The sequence below is a fragment of the Cuculus canorus genome, chromosome 10 (assembly GCF_017976375.1).
Source record: "Cuculus canorus isolate bCucCan1 chromosome 10, bCucCan1.pri, whole genome shotgun sequence".
Classification (NCBI taxonomy): domain Eukaryota; kingdom Metazoa; phylum Chordata; class Aves; order Cuculiformes; family Cuculidae; genus Cuculus; species Cuculus canorus.
Genome location: NC_071410.1, coordinates 10,873,157 through 10,898,159, shown reverse-complemented (window position 1 = coordinate 10,898,159; position 25,003 = coordinate 10,873,157). Strand labels below are relative to the sequence as shown.

The following is a 25,003-nucleotide window of genomic DNA, read 5'->3' as shown; positions in this document are numbered from 1 at the left end:
TGGAGTATTTGCAATGTGTTCTCACTGGTAACACGACGTGTGCTCCTTTTTAACTCGGCATTTTATGTGAGATAATATTCATGTGTGCTTTCCCATGGTGTTTAACCACTGCAGTGGTTGCAAGGGGCTTTGGCTGACAGCTCTTAAAACAGGTGGTGAGAACTGAGTGACTTTTACGACCTAAAAAGGGTGATAATTGTGCCAAAATTTGCTCTCAGGAGTGTTATATGGCTGTCATGAAATGCAATTCGTACATTATAGGATGGAAGACAGTGAGACATGTGTCTTGCTCCTGAAAGGTCTGACAGTCCATCAGCCTGCTGACAACAAGTAAGCTCGGGTCATGCCTCAACTTCTGAAGCCATTTTGCATTCATTCTGTAGGTATAAACAAAAAACTCCTGTCTAAGTAGGCAGAGTACCAAATTAAAGCCTGCCACTCCAGTGCAGGCTGAAGGTGGGGCACCTATTAAATCCTGTGTGAGACAAGGATCATTCCTGCATTTCCTACTGCTCCCAAGTGTCTGGCTTCCAGCCACCTGTGGGTCTGTGCCTGAAGGGAGCTGCTGCCTTCAATCAAAACTCAGTGTGGGACTTCTCAGCTGCAAAACTAGCAGATGGGAAGGTAAATGGAAGAGTTGTGTGTCAAGAATGCCTTTGCCTTGGAAGAGAAAACAACGGAAATGGGCTCTGGGTTTGCTCTACACTGGTAAGAAACAGCCTTGATCTGAACCAGCGTAACAGAAAACACGGCACTGGTCCTGCAGGTTGGCAGAAGTCTTTCTGCCCATCCCCTGTGATGGGGGGAGGTAGATGTCAAACATAGACAAGCTGCACAGGAGGAATAAGGAAACCATGGCTGGTCCCAGCAGGAGTTACAGGTATCTCCTTTCTGCCTTCACATCTGTCCCAGCTTTCCTGCTCCAGGCGGAGCAGCATGCCAGCAAAGCCAGCAGCAAACAGTGGCTGCTAGAGACCCCTCAACCCCTTGGACCCACCAGTCCCTATGACTGCGAAGCCTCTCTTTGAAAGAGCAGGAGGAAAATCCCCTGTACATACAGTTTATTTTGGAGCTTGGGAGTGAAATCCATGTGATGCTGCGTTGCCTGGCAACAGGATGGGAGTGATGGATCACAGGGCAAGTCTTTTCCAGGGCTGTGCTGGAGAGGAGTACCTCCAACCACAATGCCTGTGCACAAGTCCATGTAGCAGAGGAAAGGGGAGTGTGCTCCAGTAGAAAAGGACATGTTTTGGAGCAAAGGCACAGGCACAAATATGTGGAAAAACCAAGACGGAGAGGGAAGTCTAACAGGCATTAGAAGAGCAAGAGGTCAGAGAGGAAGAGAAGGAAAGGCAGCCCAGGGAAGGCATCTGGGCACTCATTGAGCTGCAAGGGCTCCTGCCTGTCACCTCTCAGGGACAGCTACACTCTCTTTTCAGATGTGTCCTAGCTTTGACCCAAAGAATTGCAGGAAAATGCAGTTTCCCTCTGAGCATCAGTACTGTTTCTTTGTCTCTAAGGGATTCACACAGTCCTGCTGCCCTCATAGCCCCCTGGAAACTTCAGCCAAGTTTCAAACTTGATTCTGATTTGGAGTAAAGGACGTTGTTTTTTTCCCGAGCAAGGAGCATCCACACAAGTCTTCACTGGGAATAGCATCACCTTTTGGACAAATCCCCAAAAGGATGGGGATGATGCCATGCGAGTCTGCCCCTGTACAGAACACGCCATCCTTCTGACCACCCTCTGTCTTTCCCTTATGCCTTTTTTTAGACTAACCACACAATCTCACAGTGCTTCAGGAGAAGGCACTCATCCAGGTTGCCTCTGGGATACACGAAACAAGGTATCTTGTTCACGTTCATACAGTGAGGGGGTAGTAGAGTTGTGATAGACTGTGGTTTCCTCGTGCTCAGCTCTAGAGTCTTTTAACTCAGTTCTTTCCATCCTGATGCTTTTCCACCCAGCCTGACTGAAAACTGTGCTGTAGCAGGACTTTGACCTGACAGGAAATCCCAAATCCAGTAGCTGATTTATCCCAACTTGGAGAGATGAACAAAAATGTGTTTTCTAAATACATCTGCTTCTGAGACTTTCAGGATAAAGTTTTGTTTTACTTGTACCTTTTTGCAATTTTTAATATGAGGCAATACTAAATTTAAACTGATAAGGACTGCAACACTTATCAGAACAAATTCTATTACAACCTTCTATCATGTGTATTGAGAAAAAAAATCAGTCTTTCTCTGCAGAACATTTCCATTTTGTACCATAAGTGTTTTCTGAGAAAGTTAATCTACTGCTCTCTCTTTAGAAATTAAGATTCAGCACAGCACCCAAGAGCGTAAGAGGAGGCAGTGTTCCCTGGGGCTGGTGCTCACAGGATAAAGCAGCTGTGAGACCAGGACGTGAACTGGTCACACTGAGTTTTCCTGTGTCAGCTGTCTTGCTAACCATGTCTGCCCTTGCCACAGCCTGAAATTCATAAGAAAAGAACTTTTTTTAAGAGCGATACCCACAAAACTTGACAAAGAGGAGGGTTACAGCATATTCCCTGCACAGGGTGGAGAGGAGCTATGAATCCTTTCTCAGCCATCCTCGTGCTGGGCTGCTGTCCTTCTCACTCCATTGCCTTTTTCTTAGGCAAAAAAAGTCTTTTCTCAGGAAGAGCTATCTATAATTGAAGCAATAGCTGAAACATCTGATTTTCCACCAGCCAACACCTCCTGCTGCAGCCAGCACCAACCTAAAGTGAGTGCAAAGACATAACACTTCAGTAGCATGTTACATTTGCTTTATGCTGGTGCCAGCTGCTGCAGAAGGTAGTGGAAAGTGAGTTGAAACTAGCACAAGAGCTTTTGGAAAGCTATTGACATAAATTTAGGCCATATCTCATATGTACTGTGAACTAAGGCACGAATACAGGGGTGCAAATTTCTCAGTGCATGCCCATTTTTGAATCACCAAGGTTGCTTCAAATTATTTCTATTCAGGTTCCAAACTGATGTTTTCTGTGCTCACAAAATCCATTGAGGGGAAAAGATTCTGTCTAGAGAAAGTCTACAGGGAAAATTAACTTTTCTAATGAATCTGCAAGAGGTCAAGAGAACAAAGAAACTAAAAGGGTAAGCATAAAGTATTCCTACAATATTGCTTGGTACAAATGTCTTCCTGGAGGGAAAGGCAGTTTCCTTTCTGAGTGGGAAATAGGAACATCCACAGCACTCAGCCTTCTTATGGGATGTGCAGGCAGGGGCTCGCAGGGAGGAGCAGCAGCACAGGTGAGAAGGATCTGTGGGCTGTGCTGTCCTGGAACCCAGCAAACTCTGACTGGGTCAGTGGTGGCTGCCAGCACCAGGGTCTTGCTGGCTTCTGCCACACTTGCACAGGCTGCTGTTTGACCCTCAACTCCTGATTCCTGCAAACTTCATCGTGCTCTTCACTGTCTTTGGACTTTCTGACCCTCATTTGCAAACCAAAAGGCTATAAGAGGTGACCTGGGGCTAGGCTAAAAAGCAGGCATGGTGTGGTTCCATATTTGGCTGGCCATGATTTTCCAAAGCCAGCAGCTGGCCATATCACTATATTGCATGACATTCAGTGATGCATTTTTTTCCCTTTCTTTAATTGAAAAAAAGCTGGTGCCTTCCGTGGGGGACCCTGTGGAAGTGTGCTGCAAAGCCTAAATAACTCACAGCTCAAGCTAAATCCAGACCATCACATCTTCTTGGGTCTTCTTCAAAGGAGAACACAGTACAACAATATCTACACTGAAGTGAGGTGATATGTATTTCTGCCATCCCTTTCCTTCTGTCCCTGTTGCCCAGAACAGGAGTCACTTTACTTCCACTGCTGGAGAGGACAAAGCACTTTGTGGACACGACCATAAGGGACAGGCTCCAGAGGCAAACCCGGGAGCAAAGGCAGAGCTGAATGTCTGTGTTCCCAGGGAATCTGCACCAAGGGTGCCTCAGACAGAAAACTCCCAGTAGAAGCATCAGCTTCCCAGCCCATAATCCCAGCTTCTGGCAGCAAAATTGTTTTCCAGTCCACCAACATACCAATTCTTCCAGCAACGGTTGCTCTGTTCTGCATAAAAAACAGAACCAATAAGTTGGTGGTGCCCAGAGCCTTAATCATAGACATACTGGTTGCAGAGGAGCTCTGGAGATCATCTAGTCCAAGCTCCTCTCACACTGCAAGCCATCCACACCTTGCATCCAGCAGGGAAAGCAAGGGATGCTCCCAGTTCAAGGAGATTCTTGTTTTCCCAGTCTCATGCAAGAAAGCATGCCATTGCTTTCTTTTCTCGCACAAGCCCTGTACCCCTTCCCCATATTGCTAGGCTGACACTTTTTCCCCACCAGGGACAGAAGGCAGGACAGCCTGATGTGAGCTTGGGACCAGGCAGCAGACCCACTGCTTCCCTGTCCTTGGAGTCAACGAGCATCCTGGGGGATGCTCTTGTCTGCTAGTGGTAGCACTCACTTTTACACCCACAACCCTTCCACAATCTTCTTCACCCCAAAGGAAAAAAGCAAAGCTCATCAAACTTTATCTTTTTTTTTGTTTCCTAACTAGCTCTGCAGGACATGTCCATGGGAAGCCAGTGATTTAAACACACTCTAAAAGAAACCATGCTGGCACAGGTCTGGACAGCCAGGCTCTGTGGTGCCTCTGCTGCCCAATTCCATGGAGGAGGAGAGGAGAGCACAGAAATAAGCAGGCAGAGGCTCCCACAGCCCAGCCGAATCCGCGAGTTCCCTCCAGCCCTGCGCACGCCATGGCAGTGAGGGCAGGAAGACGGTGAGACACTGCAGGGCATGAAAGAGCTCTTTGCATTATTATATCTAATTTGCAGTGGAAGTGCAGGGGTCAAGAGAAGGCTGTTTTTCATGCCAAGATGTCCTAATTAAGTCAAGCACTGACGATGACATCTTAAAGGGGCTGATGAAGGGTAAATCATCTTCTGGCAGTGCAAGCTCTGGGGGGAAAAATTACTAAATAATGGCCTGGTTGGGAGTCAGCATCAGCTGGGCACGTGCATGTCCCTCGGTCGCTAGCCTGCAGCCCCCAGGAAAGCAGAGCGTTCTCTCACGACACAGGGGATGACAGCCTCTGTTGACATGGCAACACGGGATGCTGCGGCGGGGACAGCCGGGCAGGAGTTTGCAATCAGCAGAATGGGGAAATGTTTGATAGATTAAAAAAATACCAATCACACACACTTTCCCTCCCTTCCTCACTCACTCCACCTTGTGCTGCCAAGTTGAATAACGATGTTATTGTGGTGGGAGAAAAACACCATAATCTGTACCCCAGCTGTCAGAGAGAGCAGAAAGAGAGGGTTTAACCACCTTTCTTCTTAATATTCCCCCATTTTCTTCCCAACATCTCTCCCTGGGGAGGCAAAGCTGACTGATGGGCAGGGACCTGAGGTGCAAGCAGGAGACCTAAGCTCTGTTTGTGCCATGACATCCCATGAATATCATCAACACTCTGGACTGCTTTATCCTCCCATGATGGAGAAGATGATTCTGAACTACATTTTTTAAAAAATGGTTCAAGATTCTGGGCTTTTCATGCATTGTTCACTATTAGAAATCACACAGAGTCTCCCCTAAGGGACAGAGAGGAGTGAAGAGGTAGAGGGGTTAAAAAAGTAGGTCTGTCTGTATGGCTAAAACCTTCACTGCTTCCACCCAGGATCTCTGAAATGTTGCGGAAGACATCAGTACTCCCCATGCAAATAGCAACCGCAGCAGTCCTTGTTCCAACCCTGAAGGTGACCTCTCAACCCCGAGGGGCAGCAGGCAGGCATGAGTTACCCTCACGTGCATAATTTTGGACAATGTGACATACCACACAGTTTCGGCTATTGTCAGGCTAAATATTCCACTGCTTTTTGTTCAGGTGTGTGAAGGGGACATTTCAATCTTGTTCTGACTTCTCTCTGGGTAGGACCGCAGATTGGTCCTGATCACAAAGCCGAGGTTTCCCTTCAGCATCTGAGCAGCATCCAGCTCTGCAATGGTTCTGTGAGATTTTTGCTTTATCCCAGTGCTTTGTTTGCTGCTCCTTCCTAAATCACAGACAACAGCATAAAGCAAGACGTGATGAAAAGAAAAGTTATCTGTGTCACCTGAAAAATGTCCAACTATTAAGACGTCAGCCCCTGGAGAGTTTTGCCTTATGATGTTGCAGCTGTGCCAGGACCCTGGGTGCATGGCCAGCCCCTGATTGCCCCAACTGGTCCCACCTGGGATGATCACCAACAACCACCCACCCATTGGGTCGTGACTTCATTTAAGGTCAGGTCCGTAGTACTCCCTTTTGTTTTAGGCTATGCTGTAACAGCCTCTGGCTCTCATGCTTATTTTGCAGCACTGTCTTTCCCTGGGCTCCCTGAACGTGATCTGATGCCCTGCCTTGTGTGGGAGAGTGCCTTATGACTTTCAGGTACAGGGGGGCTGTGCTCTGGTTGGTAAGGGCATTGCCTGTGCTGTGGTCACCTTTGTTTTCTGGTTTGCTTCCCCTCATGGAGCAGCCCCGTTCTTGCTTTCTTCCCCAGCACTCGGTGGGAGCAGCTCTGAGAACGCATCTGCAGCTCGTAGCCAAGGAGAAAGGCAGATAATGGATGTACTCCTATAAAGAAGGTACCATTTGAGTATTTGCGATTTGTCTTACAATGTTTTGTAGTTGGGCAGAGCCTTCTGTGGAACTGGGCAGAGCAGGAGCCGGTCCCTACTCCTAAGCAGTGCTTGAGGTAATAAGCAAGGAAAATCCCTCCCTGGGCAAGAAAAGATGTCTCCCAAGGTCATTCAGGGGGTCTGTGTCAGAGATCAGTGTTTTGTCACTAAAATGCAACTTGAACTTAAAGTAGGGGTTTAGTCTGTGTTGCTTTCCACTCAGACATTGTTGGGCATGATCCTGAATAGATGGGTAGGCAGTCACACAAAAGTCTCACAAATGAGAAAAGGCAGAAGGACTGGTGAGTAGGAACCATGCAGCCTAGAACCCCAGTCTCCTGGGCCACTTTTCTGGCATCTTCTGTACCTGCAGGACCACAACACCAACACAAGATCAGTTGGTGTCTTGGCATCTCTTTCAGTATGGACGGACAGGACGCTTGCATGGCTCTGGGGCTGAGGGGGTGCCTTGGTGCCAGCCGCAGGTGTGTTGGCTCTCACCAGGGACTGAGACTTTGGATCCCTTCCCCAGTGCTCTGCTGGCACATCAACAGTTCCCCCCACATCTTACAGATAGGCTGAGCACAAACTGCAGTGGACTCCCCTAAAGATGGGTTGTGTGGTTTTGTGTGAGTACTCAGCCCTGGTGCAGAGCATGCAGTGATGGCAGAGGAAGGAATCCCGCTTCTGTGGAGGGGGATGGGGCTGCTGTTTTCCTATACCTCTACCACATACACAGGGAAGAGAAATCCACTCCAGCAGCTTGTCACTGCGCCAGGACCAATAGCGGGTGGCAGAGGGAATCCCTTTGCAGGGGGAAGCACTGCTGAGCCCAGCCAGCTCCTGATGGGGATCCTCCACAGGGCCCCAGTGAGCAGCATCATACCTCCTACCCCCACCCTCCCTGGAGGAGCCTTTTGAGTTTCCACTCTCCTGTTCTTTTGTCTTTCCCAACACAGCCACCTCCCTCTCCTGCATTTCTTCTGCCTCACTCCACACTGCTCTGCAGCTTTCTCTGCTCAAAATAATTTCTGCTCAGGGAATTCCTCTCCCTCCCTCCCTCCCTGCTGTCCTTCAGTATTTCTCCCTGCCCTTTACCCTAGGAGATGTCATTAAATATTGGCCCAAACAAGCTCTCACTGGTGAGCTGTATCAGACTAGGTGACTTTAAAGCCCTCCTGTAAAAACATCTTGTTGCAGAAACAGGACATTAGGAAGGAAGGCTTTGCTCTCCAGGTGGGGTGTTTGCAGAGGAATTATTCTAAGCACTGATTATCTTAGCAAAGTGCTGTGTTCATCCAGGGCACTCCCAGCCCGAGAAGAAACAAAATCTGAGCCCAGGAGCAGCCGTCTTGGCACCGCTGGCAGCATTCATCTTCTCTCCAGCCACAGGGAGGTGCTCGCCTCCAGCAGCAAACCGTGCCTGCTTGTGATACTGTTGGGAGCCCCTTTATCCACCCCACAGACTGCAGTAGAATAATCTGCAATTAATTGCCTGCATATCCCAGTCAGCATATTTACTGATTGGTGGGTGTTTCTGTGGGAGGTTTCACTTGGTTCATCCCTGCAGCAGAGCTGTGGGATAGAGCGCTCTGGACCTTGGTGAGGGACCCAATGTCGGCAGTGTAACCACAAGTCCTCAGAGGCAGGGGTCTAAGGCACTACAGAGCCTGAGTTATAGTGTTTTTTTTCCTCTGCTCTAATTATGTGCTATTTCTTGCTTCTGTCTTTTATTTTAACCTTTTCCCTTTTGCAGTGAGTTGCTCAGTTTTGTGATTTCTCTGCAAAGTGTTGAAGGGGTCTGAGCAAATACTGCCCCATATCAAATGCATTGGATTCTGCCTATTGAGCTGGATGTAATACTTGGCGAGCTCTAAAGGCAGAATGGTTGCCAGGGTTTGTGCATGCTTTAATGTGTGTGTGCTGCAGCTGCTGATCAGAAATTTGATGGTAAGAGAAGGAACCTGTATGCATAACCCTTCTTTTAAAATACTATAACAGTCTAATGCAAGCTTGTGATGGGGGTAGAGTAGCTATTTTTAGCAAAATGCTTCAGGTGAGTCAAAGCTTCCCCCTTTGTTGCCTGTTTCTTCAAAGCACTTCTTTCAGCCTGAAGAAACAAGGCTAATAAGCCTCCATTGCTTTTCAGTTCTCCTGGCAGTGAGTCTACAGACTCTTAGATGCTGCTGGAAATTTGGGCACGGTGTTCCAGCTGCAGCCTGCACTGCTCTGTGTCACAGTGCTAGGCAATAAAATGAAGCGATATAAAATTATCGTGGATATAAGAAAGCCGGCGAACCCTGTATGTGGTCTTTCTTTGAAAATGGGCTGGGATGTATTAGCAGCTACTCTTCAGAGTTTCTGTGGAGAATGACCTGGATTAGCTTAACATATTGCAAAAGAAGGTGATGCTAAAGCTGTAGCTGCCATGAAAATATGGGCTGTGGCAGGGGAGTTAGGAGCGTGGTAGTCTTGTGCCTTTTGTCATGGTATGCCCTCACACAGCTAGAATAATGTATAGAGGGGGCTGAGAGTGCCATCCACCCAGATGGTGCTCCCAGCTGAGGAGGAAAACTGGGTTGGTGAAGGGCTATGGTTTTAAATGCATTGAGTATTATTGAGGATTGTTTGGTTTTTTTCTAAAAGATTTTTCCCCAGATGACTGGCAAAGCCAGCTCCCTAGGGAGAGCAGTCCTGTCTAACCCAGTTTTATACTATGCACTTAATGCAACAAATCTCCTCACTTTTCTCAAAGATCTTCACTTACAACAAGATCCCTTGACACCCTTTTTAAAAAAAGAAGCCTTGCTGATGCATCTTTATTGGGCTGCTCTTAAACAAGGCACAGATAAGCAGCACAGATAAGAGCTGGTATGCAGTTTGCATTCAGTTAGTAAATATTAATGCTGACTCTTTTAAGGTGAGTGATGTGTTCCTGTGTTGGTGGTTATCTAGGCTGGTATAAGAAATAGTTTATAGTGCCTCAACTTTTGATAAGGGTTCAAGAAGGTTTGAGACCTTGGAGTTTGAGGCTAGAAGGGGTAATTTGGGAAGTTGTTCTGTCTAAGGTATCCTGAATTTCAGCTAGTTGATACACTTCAGTTGATAAGCCAAATAGCTTTAGCTGGATCAAGGTAAAGTAAGTGTTTGGCAAGGCCAGCTTGTTAGAAGTGTTGTATTTTGCACATTTGCAGAGGTCTTGTAAATAGAAGCTCGTATGCAATCAGATAGACAAGGAGTTGCTGGGAATGCAATTTCTAATTACTCTTGCTGTTAAAAATGTTTAGTTTATGACTTTTTTCCTTGGTTAATTTCAAACTCTGAAGGTCAACTCTGCTAAGAGCAACTCTTATTTCTCATCTTCCCTCTTATCCCCCCTAGCTAAACTATCTTAGCAGACTGCTGAATTCAGAGGGCTTTGCATTTGGACCCTCGTTTTCAAGGATGGTGAGCACCTGCAGTCTCCTAACATGGGTGCAAGGTGTGAGAGTTTCTTAGCTGGCAAAGCAGGTCTGTAACTCATGGGAGTGTTTATTTGGCATTTAAGCTCTCCTTACTGGTAGCTGATAAGGATGTCCTGTGTTGGACTCAAATCCAAGGGATTACAAATGATCCTGTGGAAGACCTAGGGTGAATGCCAAATAGTCTGTGCTGTCAGTGTGATGGTATATTACAAATGCAGCTTATCCTCACTCTAAGACTCTGTCTGGGGCCTAATGGGTTAGGTAAGTACAAAGGAGAGAGGAAATCTGTAGCTAAAGCACTAACTGGAAGGCAGATGCTAACTCCCAAGGCTGCTGCAGAAGCAGCTCCCGACCAGTAGCAATCCTTTGTCCTGTTTGCTCTGTATCAGCTTGAGGCTGCCAGGGAGGTGGTGAAGGTTTTCTGGCTCCTCTTTGCAACACACATGTACTTCATTAAGTTGTGCACCTGCAGAAACCAGTGCTACTTGGACCCAGTCAAAAACTTCACTAAACAAAAATAAAAGCCAGACTTGAATGGCGAGACATTGTGTTGTGACACTTTCCATGGAAATAGATATAAGGAAGGCAATTTGTGCACCTCTGTCCTACCTGCTAATGTATGTACACATTTAACACAGGAGAAATTGCCTGCTCCATAGGGATTGAGGGATGTCTGGCAAAGTAAGTGCTCTGCCACCAAATGAAGAGATCAGCTACGCTTCCTGGAGCCAGCAAGCCTCTGTTATATTTAACCCAGCATTTTTCACACTGGGAGAGTAAGTACACCCTTTATATATCATTTCTGTACTGGGTGCCTTGTTGCACTGCAATTGTGGCAGAGGTGATATGTTCCCCATTAACACCTTTACAGACTGGTTAGCACTGAGGCTTCTGGAGGGTGGGAAGGAGGAGAGGGGAGGCAAGATCAACTGCAAAGCTTGAAGCCTCTGGTCCTGGCTTATAACCAAACTATCCTCTCTTCTCTGATTGTCTTTCTGACCTCCTTTCAGTCCTGCAGGTAGTGAAGCAAGCAAAGAGTTAATTTCACCCTTGGATGTTAGGAATGGGTGAAGAGACTAAACAAATGGAGGAAGAAGTGCAACATCTTCATCTAAATAGTGTGAGACAGCTCTGGAGGCTGAAGAAGAGCTATCCTGCCTGTCAAAGGGCTTGGCTTTGATTGGGGTGGCCATCATTTTCTCTCAGTCCACCTAATTCAGACTGGGAGTGACCTCAGTAGACCAAGACCGAACCAGAGTAAGCTGAGCAGTAACCTTTAAATTCTGTGGTTGCTCACATATCCTCACTCTCCCTTACCCTTTGACAAGCGCTGCTCTGATGTGGTGTCCTGTGATTAGCAGGGTTGGGGATAGCATTGCTCCATTTGCGCCCCGCTTTGAGTCTGCTTTCCCAAGGGCAGAAATACTTGAGGGATGTGGTGCCTCAGCCTGAAAGAGAGGATTTTCCAGGCCTGCGGCTGAGTGCTGAAGCAATGAAGTGAGAGCAGTTAAGGCACAGGGATACTCAATCCCTTTCTGACCCCAGAGGTGAGTTGTCCCCTCAGGCAGCGCTGAGATGCACTGCTGTAACAGCATAGCCAAAGGGGACCTCAAATATCATGTTGCTCATTATTTCTCCATACCCTGGAGGAAGGTGTAGCACCTGAACTCTTCAATTAGCATTAATCAATGCCCTTCTCATAACGGAGAGTTGAGAGTGGAAGCTGTCAGAAGAGCAGGAGCAGAGCTGGAGTGTGCAGAACTGCTGCTGTGGCTGCATGAGGGGCACTGAGCAGTGTGGGATGGGTTTTGCAGCCCACTCCTCCATCCCTCGAGGAGAAAGGCCTGACTATTGCAAGACTACTGCTAAGCTATTAACTCTGCTTGGCAAAGTGTACAACAGCCCTTGCAGCTGCTCCTGCCTTGCAGATCGTGGAGGCTTCCCTGTCCCTCCTGTGTTTCCCATGGATACCTAGCATGAACAGCTGTTTACAGGTGTACATGGAGAGCTAAAAATGCTTTACAGGGCCAGGCTTATAGCAGCAGTCCACTTAAAAAAGCTGGGGGAAACTGAGGCATGCTATTATAGCAACATAATCAATAAGCTAGCAGGTCTGATCGTCATGAGTATAGACCCTGCAGGCTTTCCCCATCCTGAGCAAGGCTGGGTGAACTACGGTGTTACACGTAGCAGTGTTGGGAGAACACAAGGCATTTAAGCATGTCACTTGTAGAGCAAAGGCAGTATGTGTGCCTGCTGAGGCCTAGGAAGGGGTACATATGCAGATGTGGAAAAGAGGCAGGACAGCAGAGTCTGAAAACTACTGTACAAAGGCAGGTGGCCAGATGCATGTTGCAAAGTACAGCATGTGTCCTGGCTGATAGAGAATTGCTGTCTGAGAAATGGGATTTGGGACATGGGGTGGAAACGGGGGGGAATGCTGGCAGTTTCATTTCAGGTTAATGAAAATATGATTAACAGTTGTAATTAACTGATGAAATGGTGGCTAGTTCTCTACCCCCCTCCTGATGATTTATAAGGTGCAGAAACTGCCTGTGTCTGTGGTTTCTGCTTATGGTAGCACTCTACAGCATCTCAAACTTTCTGCTTCCAACTCAGGTCTGAAGTAGACTATGGCTCTTGCTGCCCCCCTGCACACCAGGCTTGCTGACCCTGATCCTACCCTGCCTGGCTGGGAGGTTTAATAGCAGGGAAGGGAGAGACAAACGTGCTGAGGCAGAAATTGATAGGGGATGTCGATCTGTGACAGTTGCTCAACAGCAAGGCTGAGAGATGGAGCCTTGACCAGAGCTTGCCTTGGGCTGAACTGCTCAGGCACCTGGGTGAGATGGCATTTCCTGACCTCAAGGCTTCTTGTGGTCATAGATCCTCATGTGGATCTTCTTGTGTGCCACAGAACTGTAATACATGCTGAGACATGGGGTGTGCTCACAGGTTGGAGCTGATGTCCCAGGTTCACACTATGGGCTGGAGTGGCTGAACTTGTGTAAGTGATTGCCTCCTCATCAGGTCTTCCAGTCTCTTTTCCTCATTCCCTCAGTGCAAACATTAGTTTACCTGAGGGGAGGGCAACCCAGCACAGGTGGGTGGCACCTCACCAGCCACAAAGTGCTGAACTGATGCTGCATCACCTGCTGAACTAGTACTGTTCTCCTTTTAGAGGCAAATTTATGGCAAGGTCACTATTATGAAGTACCAAGACTGATCCTCCCTGCCTCTGTCCTGCCCAGGAGATGGTTAGTAGAATCTATAAAGCAGGAATAAAAATACATATGGAGCTGAAGTTGCCAATTTAAAAATCTAGGTAAACTTGTACAAATGTGAGAACAATACTAGAAGAAGACACTATACGCATGAACAAGTATGAGTAGGGCAACTGTGGATGACAGGGAAAAATTTCTTTGGTTTATTCCAGTATAGAGGGTAGCATTCATCCCTACAATGATGACAGATGGCACTTCTGGTGCATGTGCCCAAGGCAGATCAGAAACTGGTGCTCTGTCCCATCTGAATAGCTATTGCTTTCTCTGGAGCAATTGTTAAGGATGTGCTTTTTGCTCTAGAGGGAAAGAACAGGGCAGGTGAGCTATATTTTGTTTGTCTGATTGCATATGCATGATCTAAAAAAAGTGACTATCCATTTCTCAAAGGATACCTGATGAGCATTAAAAATACAATTGCAGGAATAATCAGGCCAGACTTCAAACAAAAGCAGGAAAGCAGATCTGTTGAAGAAACAGATACCTCATTACGTCATGCTTTGTTTAAACTGTTCTTAAAAGCTGATCTTCCTCTTGGACACCAAACCAAGGTTTTCCACATGCTTGCCCACAAGCTATGGGTAGCTAAGGAGTTCTAATGGGAAAGAAAAGCAAAACCCATGGCTTCATGGGGCGTCTCCAGAGCTTACAGCAGTGCGTGGCAGACGCAGGCTTCCAGAGAGGGCTTGTGCCTCTAAGGCTTATAGGGGCTGCAGACACAGGATTAGGACCACAGTGAATTGGTGTGGGGGACTATTCTGAGGGCAGTGAACTGATCTGTCTTCCAAGGGGTCCTGCTCCCTGCTTGGCAGGGAGGGTTTGAAGGAGAGTTATGACCCTGTTGCAGTGAGCCCATGGTACCTCTGCCATAGCATCAGCTGGCAAATGCTTAGTGCTAAGTTATTATCTAGGCAGTTAAGAGCTGCAGGAGTGAAGCTTGTTCATGCTGAAGCTCTGTTTTCCAAAAGAGTCAGGGTTAGATATGCTGCCAGCTGCCTGTGGGGTGTTAACACAGGTGTGGGGAGACTGAACTTCCATGTCCACCAGAAAGGAAGCCGATGATTTCTTAGGTGTCCAATTGAAACAGTTGTACGTGCAAGGAACTTCTGAAGACCTGCAGTTGCTGGCTAGGGGTTTAGCCCCCTAGGTTTGCTTCTTACCTTGCTGGGTAGGCTTACAGGCTGGGGTCTGCTCTCTCCGGGGCAGTAGAACTTGTAGATCAAACCCTTACTACCCATAAAGCAGTAATGTGAAGGAGGAACTATCCATAGCTCAGCTTGCTAAAAAAAAAAAATCTGAATACATAAAAATGCCATCTTACAGTCACTTTACCTGCAGAGTGACAGTTTCATGCATCACTGGGATGCAAATGCTTGAATAAGCTTCAATTTAAAATGGAAATTCATCTATGAAAGCAGAGGTCTCCTGTGAACATGTCCACTTACCAGAAATACACTGGTTGACCTGAATGGCTGTGGCATATGTCTGCAGGTGACACTATTGTTGCTTTACAGCTTTTCTTAGCATCTGAGCAAGTGAGCAAAGGCACTCTGGGAAATATGCTTTAAGAGCTGCTAGAAGCACTGTGTAAAAGCAGAAGAGCAGCCTCTCTGAGAAGATAGGTCTGTGTCCATCTAAATGGAGAGCTTGGATTTTGCTGGAGTCCAGAGAGTGGCTCTTGGATGAGTCTTCTTCCTTAGGAACCAGGTGCTGGTATTGCACAGAAATTCCCAGGGAGCTCCCTGCCTGCTCTTTGATCACTTCTCTGCAGGAATAAATATCATAAATAAAACAACCTGGATCTTTTTACACCCAGATCACTGCTGCTTCTGCTCTGCAATGCTCATCTGGTAATCTGTTATCAGCAGTGAAGGCACAGAGGTTTCTGTCTAACAGGTGCTTCGATATGAAAAGTGGCTGAGTATTTTGTGGCCTGGCTGAGCTTCTCCGTAAGCTCTGGCACTTGCGGGTTGGGTGGGGAGGAGAGGTCTCCCAGCCGGATGCTGCTTTGTTCTTGTTCCAGGCTGGGGAGATGCTTACACCCAACCGCGCGGACCCGCCGGTGTCCCGATAGCGGCGCTTCCCTCCCGTGGCTGGCAGAGGGCAGCAGACGCCGCGGAACGGGCGGCGGAGTCCCCGAACGGGCCGGGCCAGGGCGGCCGCGCCTCTTGCACGCTGCCCGGCTGGTGCCGCGCTGCCCGCCCGCGATGGGGGGCGAGGGGGTTTATTCGCAGGTCTAACGGGGACTCATCAGAACTGTGTTGGGCAATGCCTGTTGCGATTAGCCCGGCCTGTTTGGGGAGGTCCTCCACTGCTATTCATCCAGTCTCCCTCTAGGTTCCTTCCTTGGGCGAGCTCGCAGGCAGATGAGGATGCTGCCAGCAATCCCTCTTGCCCTGAGCTCTGCTGTCGGCACAGAGCCTTCTGCTCAGCTGGACCCAATGCATTTCTGTGCCACGTTAGGAATCGGCCTCATAGCAGTGCCATTCCCCAGCAGGACTGTGGCCTGGCTGGCCCTTCCAGTGGATCAGTTACTGCCACCGCTCCTGATACAGCTGCAATTCACTGAGCTTTCCTTGCTTTACAAGTAAATCCCCCATCCAGCCTTGTCTGGGAACTGGGAGGGAAGTGGCTGGTTTTGGCAAAACAGACTTCTCAGCCCCTGTTCAGTGGTACCCTTGTAGGCAGCGCTGTGGTGTGCTCAGCCCTGCCTCAGGTGTAGGGACGGGAGTGTGACCAGCGAGGGCTGTGGGTAGAGTCATAAAATCATAGAATCACCAGGTTGGAAAGGACCCGCTGGATCATCGAGTCCAACCATTCCTAATGCTCCCTTAAAACATGTCCCTAAGCAAGTAAGAAGGAAATGCAGGAGGGAGGTAAGCGGTGGGGGGGAACTCAGTGCTGTGCTGAAGAGAAGCTCTTGGAAACGTGGTGCAAAACCCTGGGCTGTCCTGGTGTGCTGCTCCCTTGCCATAAGCCAGGTGGAGTTCTGAGATGCTGCCTATTGGCCCCAGGGCTGGCCTGTGCTTGGCTCTGCATGGAGCTTTTTCTCTCCAGAGCAGTTGACTCCAGCCTCACATTGATTTCCATTTGAGTCAGACACTTCTTAAAAGCCCCGGAGGGAGCTTGCACAGCGTCTGTATCTCTGCGTTTTTCCAGAACTAGCATCTTGCCAAGGAGTGTGGTGTGTCAATAGCTGAGGGAATCCCCTGGTAACTTCCTTTTTTATGGATGCCTCTTTCTGGAGAGTCTCCTGAAACAGGAGCTGGTGCTAGTCATTGCCAAAGGACAAGAATCCCTTTTGGAAAGAGCTGCTGATCTGCACGCCCAGTACCAGCCCAGATGTGGCTTTCCTTTCCTCAGCACTTTAGGAAAATGCACAGCTGTCTTCATGCAGGCTGTATAACTTTCACAGATGTTTAATCTCACTGTAAAACACCTCTTGTGGATTATGGTGGTGTTTCGTGGCCCTTGTCTCATGGCTAAACCTGGTCTGGGTCTGTTCTTTGCAGGGCAGCATTAATGCTCAGTACTGTCGGGCTCTGGAGACTGAAGTTTGTCTTTGAAGGGGGAAAGCCAACTTTACTGTTTCTCTTTACTGTCTCATCATAAGACTTTGTTTTTCAATCTAGTTGATATTATCAGCCCAAGTTAAAAGAAGTACCTTTAGCAGCAAGTGTTAAACTTTTTTTTTTTTTTTACTGGAATGTCTTAGTGCAAGAGTTGAAGATGGTTCAAACCGATGGTTTCTTGGTGAGAAATAACCTTCTCTTTCTTTAAATTTTCTCACACATTTTCACCTCACAAAGCTTTTTTGTTCTGGTTTAATTTTTTATTTTCTGATGGGAAGACTTATCAGACCTTTCCACCTTCCTCAAAGTGATGGAAACCCCTCATTGCTTTTCTAGTTGATAAAATGGGAGTGAAGAAAAGGACTATAGCAGTAGCTACTTTCTCAAATATTCTGACTTCTTTGTCTCTCAGGTGAAGACAGAAGGATAAAAAGGAGAAAAGAACTGAAAGAGATTGTGCTGTCTCCTCTGAAATTCATCTTTCTTACTGCTCTTCTGGATGGCAGAGACCTTAAAGTGGAAATGTAAGACCTTGAAAAAAAGATAGTTTTTCAAAAGTTTCATTTTACATTTTAAAAGTTAAATTCGTTATTTAAAAAAAAAAAAATAGGATAGAATAGTTTCTGCCAGCTAAAGTGAAAAAGTTGTCAGCATCATAACCTTGTAACTCTGGTTCTTACGAGCAGGGCAGTGCTGAAGCCTGTTGCAGACTGTTTGGTTCTTGGCAGCAGCTCCTCAGCTCCATGGCACCTTTGCACTATCTTTTCCTCTTAATTCCACTCAGTGTCCTTCAGAGGGATTTGGACCACCACTTCCTTGCTGCTCTGTTGTCTTCTTGCCCCTAAAAGCAACAGGAATGTCATGTCCAAAGCAGAGCCCAACCAGCTGCCTGCATAGGTGACCACAAGTGTGGCTCTTCTACGCTTTCCAATGAAGAGCGTCACATGGAAGATAAAGTAAACCCACATGAAGAATCCTTTCTTGACCAACAGCAGTTTGCCATCTGCTGCTGTTGCAGATGTTTGCTGTGGGCTGGAGGCCAAGAACAGCTGGATTGCTGATCTGTGAGGCTCATGCCGTAGGAGCAAAATGCAAGCCAGGCAAAGGCATCACACAGCTGAAAATTACTCCCCAGAGTCTGTAGTGAGACCTCTTGGGTATTGCAATTGTAGGAGAGGTAGCGGTGTTTGAGTGTGCTTTGCACGGTTTGTAAGATGCCTGGAGTCATTCTCGCAATGCTGCTTCCACATGTGTGCTTTTCCACCAAGAGATGCAAACCTTTCTTCTTGCTCACCTTCCCTTTCCTCTGACCTCTACCCTCCATATATCTTTTCTTTTATGGTTATGGTTTTTAGAGTAAATGAAGTACTGGCTGTTAGATCAGACTTTTTAAGTTGTGCTTCCTTGTAAGCAGCCAAGTTTTTTTTGCCAACCTGTTTCCCTTCTGTGGTTTCATGAGTCTTTTTGGCCCAACTTTTCTGTTGTGTTTTGATTTGTTTGGTTTTTTTTTTCCTAGCTTCATTTTTAACCTCCTGCCTTTTCCAAGCTTCTTTGTACTACATATGCTGATGCTACTGAAATATTCAGGTGGTGAAGCCTGATTTTTCAGCAGCTTGGAGATGAAAATTGAATCTGCCTCTTTCACCTTACCCTACCCCATGCTGTGCATATGCACAGATACAACCCAATTACTTAAGCCCCATGGATCTTCTCTGAAGTACCTCTGCTTCATTGAGTGCACAGGATAACCAGTGCTTGCATTCAATATGGCTCCTTTTTCCCTTTTTGCTTGTTGTAGGATCTATTGCTTTGCTGTGTGGTAGTACTCATCACTATTGTATCAGATTGCTTCACACATGGTAACGAATTTAATTTCACACTGCCACTACTGGAAGACAGGTTATTTTTACCCTCTCTTTAAATTTGCAAGAATTGACATGCAGAGCTTAGAGCAGAAATGCAGTGAATGCTTCTGACTGTCAAACTGAAGATATCTAGGGTTGTGATTTTGGAATACTTAAGCCCAGAGAGCTCTCTGTAGTGCAGCTGCTCCTAAGCAACAGTAGTGGGTGCCTTATACATCTGTGAGGCAGGCGTAGGAGACCTCGTATGCCTCTGGGAACTAAAGTAAGTGACTCGCTATAGAAACTTATGTTTGAGTGGTTCTGGAAGAACCTGCTCCTGCAATGTGCCTTCATAAGATGAGCATCCTTTATCTTTATGCAGCTTTATGGCTATCTACTATTTGTCTCATTATCTGCGACAAATAGCAGCTCCGTGTAAACAGGAACCACTGCTACTTTGTTGTGCTAATTCAGCCTGGGATAGATGCATCTGTCTGGCTGAAAGAGCTAGAGGTCTTGTAGTGAACTAATAGGATTATATAATTGAACACTATCATAGTTAGCTGCTCTTATGTCTGTGTTAGGGTATCAGGGCTGCTCTGGATTCCAGCACTCCTGATGGGAGTGCTTGACTGCAGCCTTGTGGGTATTGCTTCTGGGAAGGCTTGACTGCTGGCAGCCCACACTTGTGGCCATAGCAGTGTTTGTGAAATCTGGTCCCCTCCTCACATGCTTTGTCTACCACATAGGTCCAGGATCCTATGTCTTCAGCCCAGAATTTGACCAATGCAGCCTCGTCTCTGTTTTACCTACCTTCCCAGCCAGTCCCAAGACCCTTGACTTGACAGGTAGAACTGTATGTCACTGAACTCCCTCTTGGCCCTTTTAATCTGGAATTCCTACTGTGCATGTTCAGTATGTGCCTGTGCCCTCACCTTTTTGAAGGGCATTCAGAAAGGTTGCTTGGGGGCTGAACGGAGTCCAGCTCCCTGCAGCAGTATGGGAAATGTTTGCTTCTTTGTCCTTTGCATTTCTGTTTCTGTTAGGGTGTTGGCTAACATTGGTATTATCAGGGATGATGATGAGCAAGTAAAATATGGACTTTAGGCAATACCATGTGATCACTTTCCTTGTGGACAGATACTTTCGCTGGCTCAGCAACACAGCTACAGAGCATGTGTGTGAGGAAAAAAAATGGGAGAGGAATGTGAGAGTAAAGGCAGGTGGCAATTCCTGCTGGAAAATGTGACTACTTGCTGTGCTCTGAATTCAAGGGATTTGAATTTCTCAAAGAACCCCCACAAAAAAACCTCCCATTTTCTTCCTTAGGAAGGGGTGAAGGTTTGCAAGTATCCTGTGTTGGTTTGCATGCAAGGCTGTGGTGCTGTGCTTTGTTGCCATGCCCTGCTGCAAAAGACTTGAATTTGGATGAATATTTGCAGATTCCTAAACTAGCTTTTTTTCCAGAAGTGGACAAAAGTTCCCCATCTTGTCTGGGGACAAAGCTGTCAGCATTTTCTCCTGATTGTGCTTAAGTTAAAAGCTTGGGATGACTTGTCTTCCTACAGTGGGATATCGAACTACTTTCTGCCTTGGGAGCACTTTGGCTTTGTGGAAAAATGTGGAGATAACCAAGGGACTTATAGACTATTGAAGTGAGGCAGGGTTGAACCTCCTCTTCCCCAGCCTCTCCTTAGTGTCTTTTCCTTTGCTGATGGATTCTGCTTTCTTCTCACCTGATTTCCTTCCTCCTCTTCATACGCTTTTTTCAGTGTTGTTATTGGCAGCTCCTCTGCTTCAGATCCTCTTCAAACTTAATTAATGTGCTGCATATTCCCTCTTCCAGATCGGTAATTATTGTATTTAATAAGAACAGATATAGTCCTGATTTGTGCATTCTGCATTCTCAACCCTTTTCAGTTTGCCATGATGTTACAGCTTACAGGGATGCAGTAGCACATCAGTCCATTTGAAAAGGTCCCTACTAATCTGGTTAGAACAGCTTTATTTTGAGTAAATAAGAAAAAATATCAGACCTACGAAGAGACTTCTGCTTGTGCTGTTAAACAGAAGGTGAGACTGAGAGCTGCTGTAGTGGTTCTTTTCCTGCTGCAGCTCCTGGCATCTTGGATTGCTCCAGATCTGCAGTCCATGGAGCAAAGTCCTCTCTGCCGCTCCTGGCAAAACGTGTGAACCTACTCCCTCGGTGAAAGCTGATTGTGGGCTCCTGGGGTTTAGCAAAGCTCTTTCTTTTCTTTCTGCTTTCCTAATTTTGATCTCTGCATCTGTAAATTGTCAGGTTTTCATCAAAATCTTGGGGGTTTGTATGTGGAGAAATTTCGACTTATGAAAGAAAAATATGTGCTATTGAAAATCTCTGGCTGGGGACCTTTCAGATTTGCTCCAGAACATGTGCCCTACTAAACACCACCTCCACAGCCTCCCTCCAGACAAGGGAAGCTATCTGGGGGTTGCATATCTAATGCCTAATACTTACCCTTTTGTATAAGAAATGTAACAAAGTAGCCTGATTAACTGGGATTGAAGGAATTAAGCCTGTGTTTGTGGAGATAACGATCAATGAGATCTCTTTTAACACATTTGTTACTTTGGGCTTCCTTTGATTGGCATATCAGCAGCTACACACCATAAATTACCTTGATGGATTCCCCTGTGCATCTGAATTTAAAAGAGATAAGGCAGAGGGTTATTTTAGTTAATATTCCAGTATGTGATTTGCCAGATGCTGTGTGGCTTCTGTCTCAACTCGTAGGCTCTATGCTTTCATTTCTAAAGTCCTGTCCACGGCAATAGCACTGCAGCTGTCCTTGAACCTGCCTCTGGTCTTTCTGTAGGTCACATACTCCTTTATCCAAGAGCCCTTTCTGCTTGGACCACTCCTTAAACAGTATATGCTCTCAATGCCTTGAGGAGGGAGCAAATGCCGTGAGACTGAGGCAGCTTAATTACTGACAGAAACACTTGGTAGGACCTAGCAGATTCTCCCAGGTGACCAGCTGGGACTGTTGGCATGGATCCTGGAGAAAATTAGATAAAGAAGTGTTCCTGGATGCATGTGGGTCCACAGAAGAAATTTTGGTGCTTCCCACTGCAGCCCATTAGCAGTGAAGTAACAGGCTGCCTTCGTTGGATTAGAAAGCACTTGAGGATGTCATTTGCTGAGGCAGATTTCCCAGATGACTGAGCATTCTTATTCCACTAATTACAAATCAAGAGGGTGGCATGTGCAGTGGCTCCCGGACAGGAGGAGCTCTTCTCCAGAATGATGGGGTTGGCTGAACTGGGAAAAGCAGAATGGATCTTGCTCATTATTTTCTCCCTTCTTATCAGTTGGAACAATGTAAATCTTGCTGTGGCAAATACTGCAAAGTTTGATGTTCAGATGCTGCACCTGGTGCCTTCTAACTGCTGGGACCCAAGTCCAGGCCTGTGGGTGGAATGTATCAGCACTGGGGATAACTTGGAGCCAGGATCCTGGCTCAGAATGGCTGCTGGGACCAGGGAAGTTTTGATCTGTGAAGTGAAGTTTTGTGTCTGTGATGCTATACTGTAGCCCAGTTAGAATCACAGAATCACACAAGGTTGGAAAGGACCCATTGGATCATCGAGTCCAACCGTTCCTAACACTCCCTAAACCATGTCCCTAAGTACTTCATCCACCCGTTCCTTAAACACCTCCAGGGAAGGCGACTCGACCACCTCCCTGGGCAGCCTGTTCCAGTACCCAATGACTCTTACTGTGAAGAATTTTTTTCTGATATCCAACCTGAACCTCCCCTGACGGAGCTTCAGGCCATTCCCTCTAGTCCTGTCCCCTGTCACTTGGGAGAAGAGGCCAGCTCCCTCCTCTCCACAACCTCCTTTCAGGTAGTTGTAGAGAGTAATAAGGTCTCCCCTCAGCCTCCTCTTCTCCAGGCTAAACACCCCCAGCTCTCTCAGCCGCTCCTCATAAGACTTGTTCTCCAGCCCCCTCACCAGCTTTGTTGCTCTTCTCTGGACACGCTCCAGAGCCTCAACATCCTTCTTGTGGTGAGGGGCCCAGAACTGAACACAGTATTCGAGGTGCGGTCTCACCAGTGCCGAGTACAGAGGGAGAATAACCTCCCTGGACCTGCTGGTGACCCCATTTCTGATACAAGCCAAGATGCCATTGGCCTTCTTGGCCACCTGGGCACACTGCTGGCTCATGTTCAGTCGGCTGTCAACCAGCACCCCCAGGTCCTTCTCTTCTGTGCAGCTCTCCAGCCATTCTTCCCCCAGTCTGTAGCGCTGCATAGGGTTGTTGTGCCCCAAGTGCAGGACCCGGCATTTGGTCTTGTTAAACCTCATCCCATTGGTCTCGGCCCAGCAGTCCAGCCTGTTCAGATCCCTTTGCAGAGCCTCCCTACCCTCCAGCAGGTCGACACTTCCTCCCAGCTTAGTGTCATCTGCAAACTTGCTGAGGGTGCACTCAATGCCTTCATCCAGGTCATTGATAAAGACATTGAACAGAGCTGGACCCAGTACTGAGCCCTGAGGAACTCCACTTGTGACTGGCCTCCAGCTGGAGTTAACTCCATTGACCACCACTCTCTGGGCCCGGCCATCCAACCAGTTTTCAACCCAGGAGAGTGTGCGCCTGTCCAGGCCAGAGGCTGACAGTTTCTGAAGCAGAATGCTGTGAGAAACTGTGTCAAAGGCTTTACTGAAGTCCAAGAAGACTACATCCACAGCCTTACCCCCATCCAGTAGTTGAGTGATTTTGTCATAGAAGGTGATCAGGTTAGTTTGGCAAGATCTGCCTTTTGTAAACCCATGTTGACTGGGCCTGATCACCCGGTTCTCTTGCGTGTGCTTCATGATAGCACTCAAGATTACCTGTTCCATGACTTTCCCTGGCACTGAGGTGAGACTGACAGGCCTGTAGTTCCCCGGATCCTCTCTGCAACCCTTGAGAAGTATAGGAAGGAAATAACTAGCCCAAGTCTTAGGTAGGTACTTAACTAAACCATTGTAGGACTTTTTCTGACTGTTTTCAACTGATACGGGAAGGAAGTTGCTGTTTCCAATTTCCTAATAGTAAAGGCTGGTGTGCTTTGGGATATGGGGCTGAGTGGAAGCAGTGGGCTCTAGGGCAATTGTGTGTGAGGACAACTCTAACCCTAAACCTGACCCGAAGCCTAACCTTAAGCTTAACCCTAACTCTGATGGCTACCTGTGGAGAGTTGGCCACGGAGAGTTGTCCCTTTCCAGAAATAGTGATGCGCATCATGGCCCAAACAGCCTCAGAGCTTCTGTGTAGGGTTGTTGTGGGTCATGCAACTTGATCTGTTATAAATATTGTTGGTCTGGGTGCAGTTACAGCACTTTTTTTTGTCACTGTAAGTGTCCTTTTATTCCCTGGGTCTGTTTTCTTATTTGGCTGAATCTGACTGCATTTCCAGAGGCATTTTCATGTCCTGCTGCCAGGCAGCTGATAGCAGCAGCAGAACATCTGTCTGCCTCTGTGCCCTGTGGCTCTTGCTTCCATGCATAGCTGCTTTGCTCTGCTGTGTGTGCCTTCCTGTCATCAAATGCATGAGTCCTCTTACTGCTTGTCTCCGATCTGTTTATGCTAAAAACCTTCCTGAAGCAGACAGGCCCTGGGAGAGCACTGACTATCAATAGTACCATTTGTAGTCACAGCTACATCTGGATTCTCCAAAGCATTGTGCCAGGGAGGAGTCCTAGCTGCCTGCCCTGAGACCTATAGCCTAACGTCTGTCTGCTGCAGCGTTGGGCTGACTCTGGCAGCAACCAGCATAGTGGTTTCCAACGCACATTTCTGAAGGTGTTTCTGAAAACGAGGGTCACCATCAATCCTAATAAAATTAGGGATGGTGTGGACTTGACTGATGGATAAGCCAGTCTTCCAGAATTCTTCCAGCCCAGACCAGCTGTGCAGGTTGTGTATGCATGAAAATCAGTGTGAGTGACTGGAAGACAGCCTTTGGGCTTTGCGCTGTCCCTTCTTTTCTACTTCACCATATGCCAGGACAAGGCTAACGCATGAACCATTTCTGAGCAGTTCCCTCTTTCATTAACTACTGAGCTTCTGGCTTAGTATTAGCTTCCCACGCAGGTGCCTCCAGGAGCCAGTGCTTGGAGTGTCCT

The 25,003-nt window shown here is 47.2% G+C and overlaps 1 protein-coding gene across 1 annotated transcript in view; it reads left to right on the top strand.

Annotated features, from left to right (window-relative positions):
* Positions 1–17,512: 17,512 nt before the first annotated feature.
* The window catches only part of GABRA3 (gamma-aminobutyric acid type A receptor subunit alpha3), an 85,771-nt gene continuing 78,280 nt past the window's right edge, over positions 17,513–25,003 (top strand). Inside the window, exon 1 of the mRNA XM_054075812.1 lies at positions 17,513–17,530. Coding sequence (XP_053931787.1) covers positions 17,529–17,530 — 2 coding nt within the window. The 5' untranslated portion in view covers positions 17,513–17,528. The remainder of the gene's footprint in view (positions 17,531–25,003) is intronic.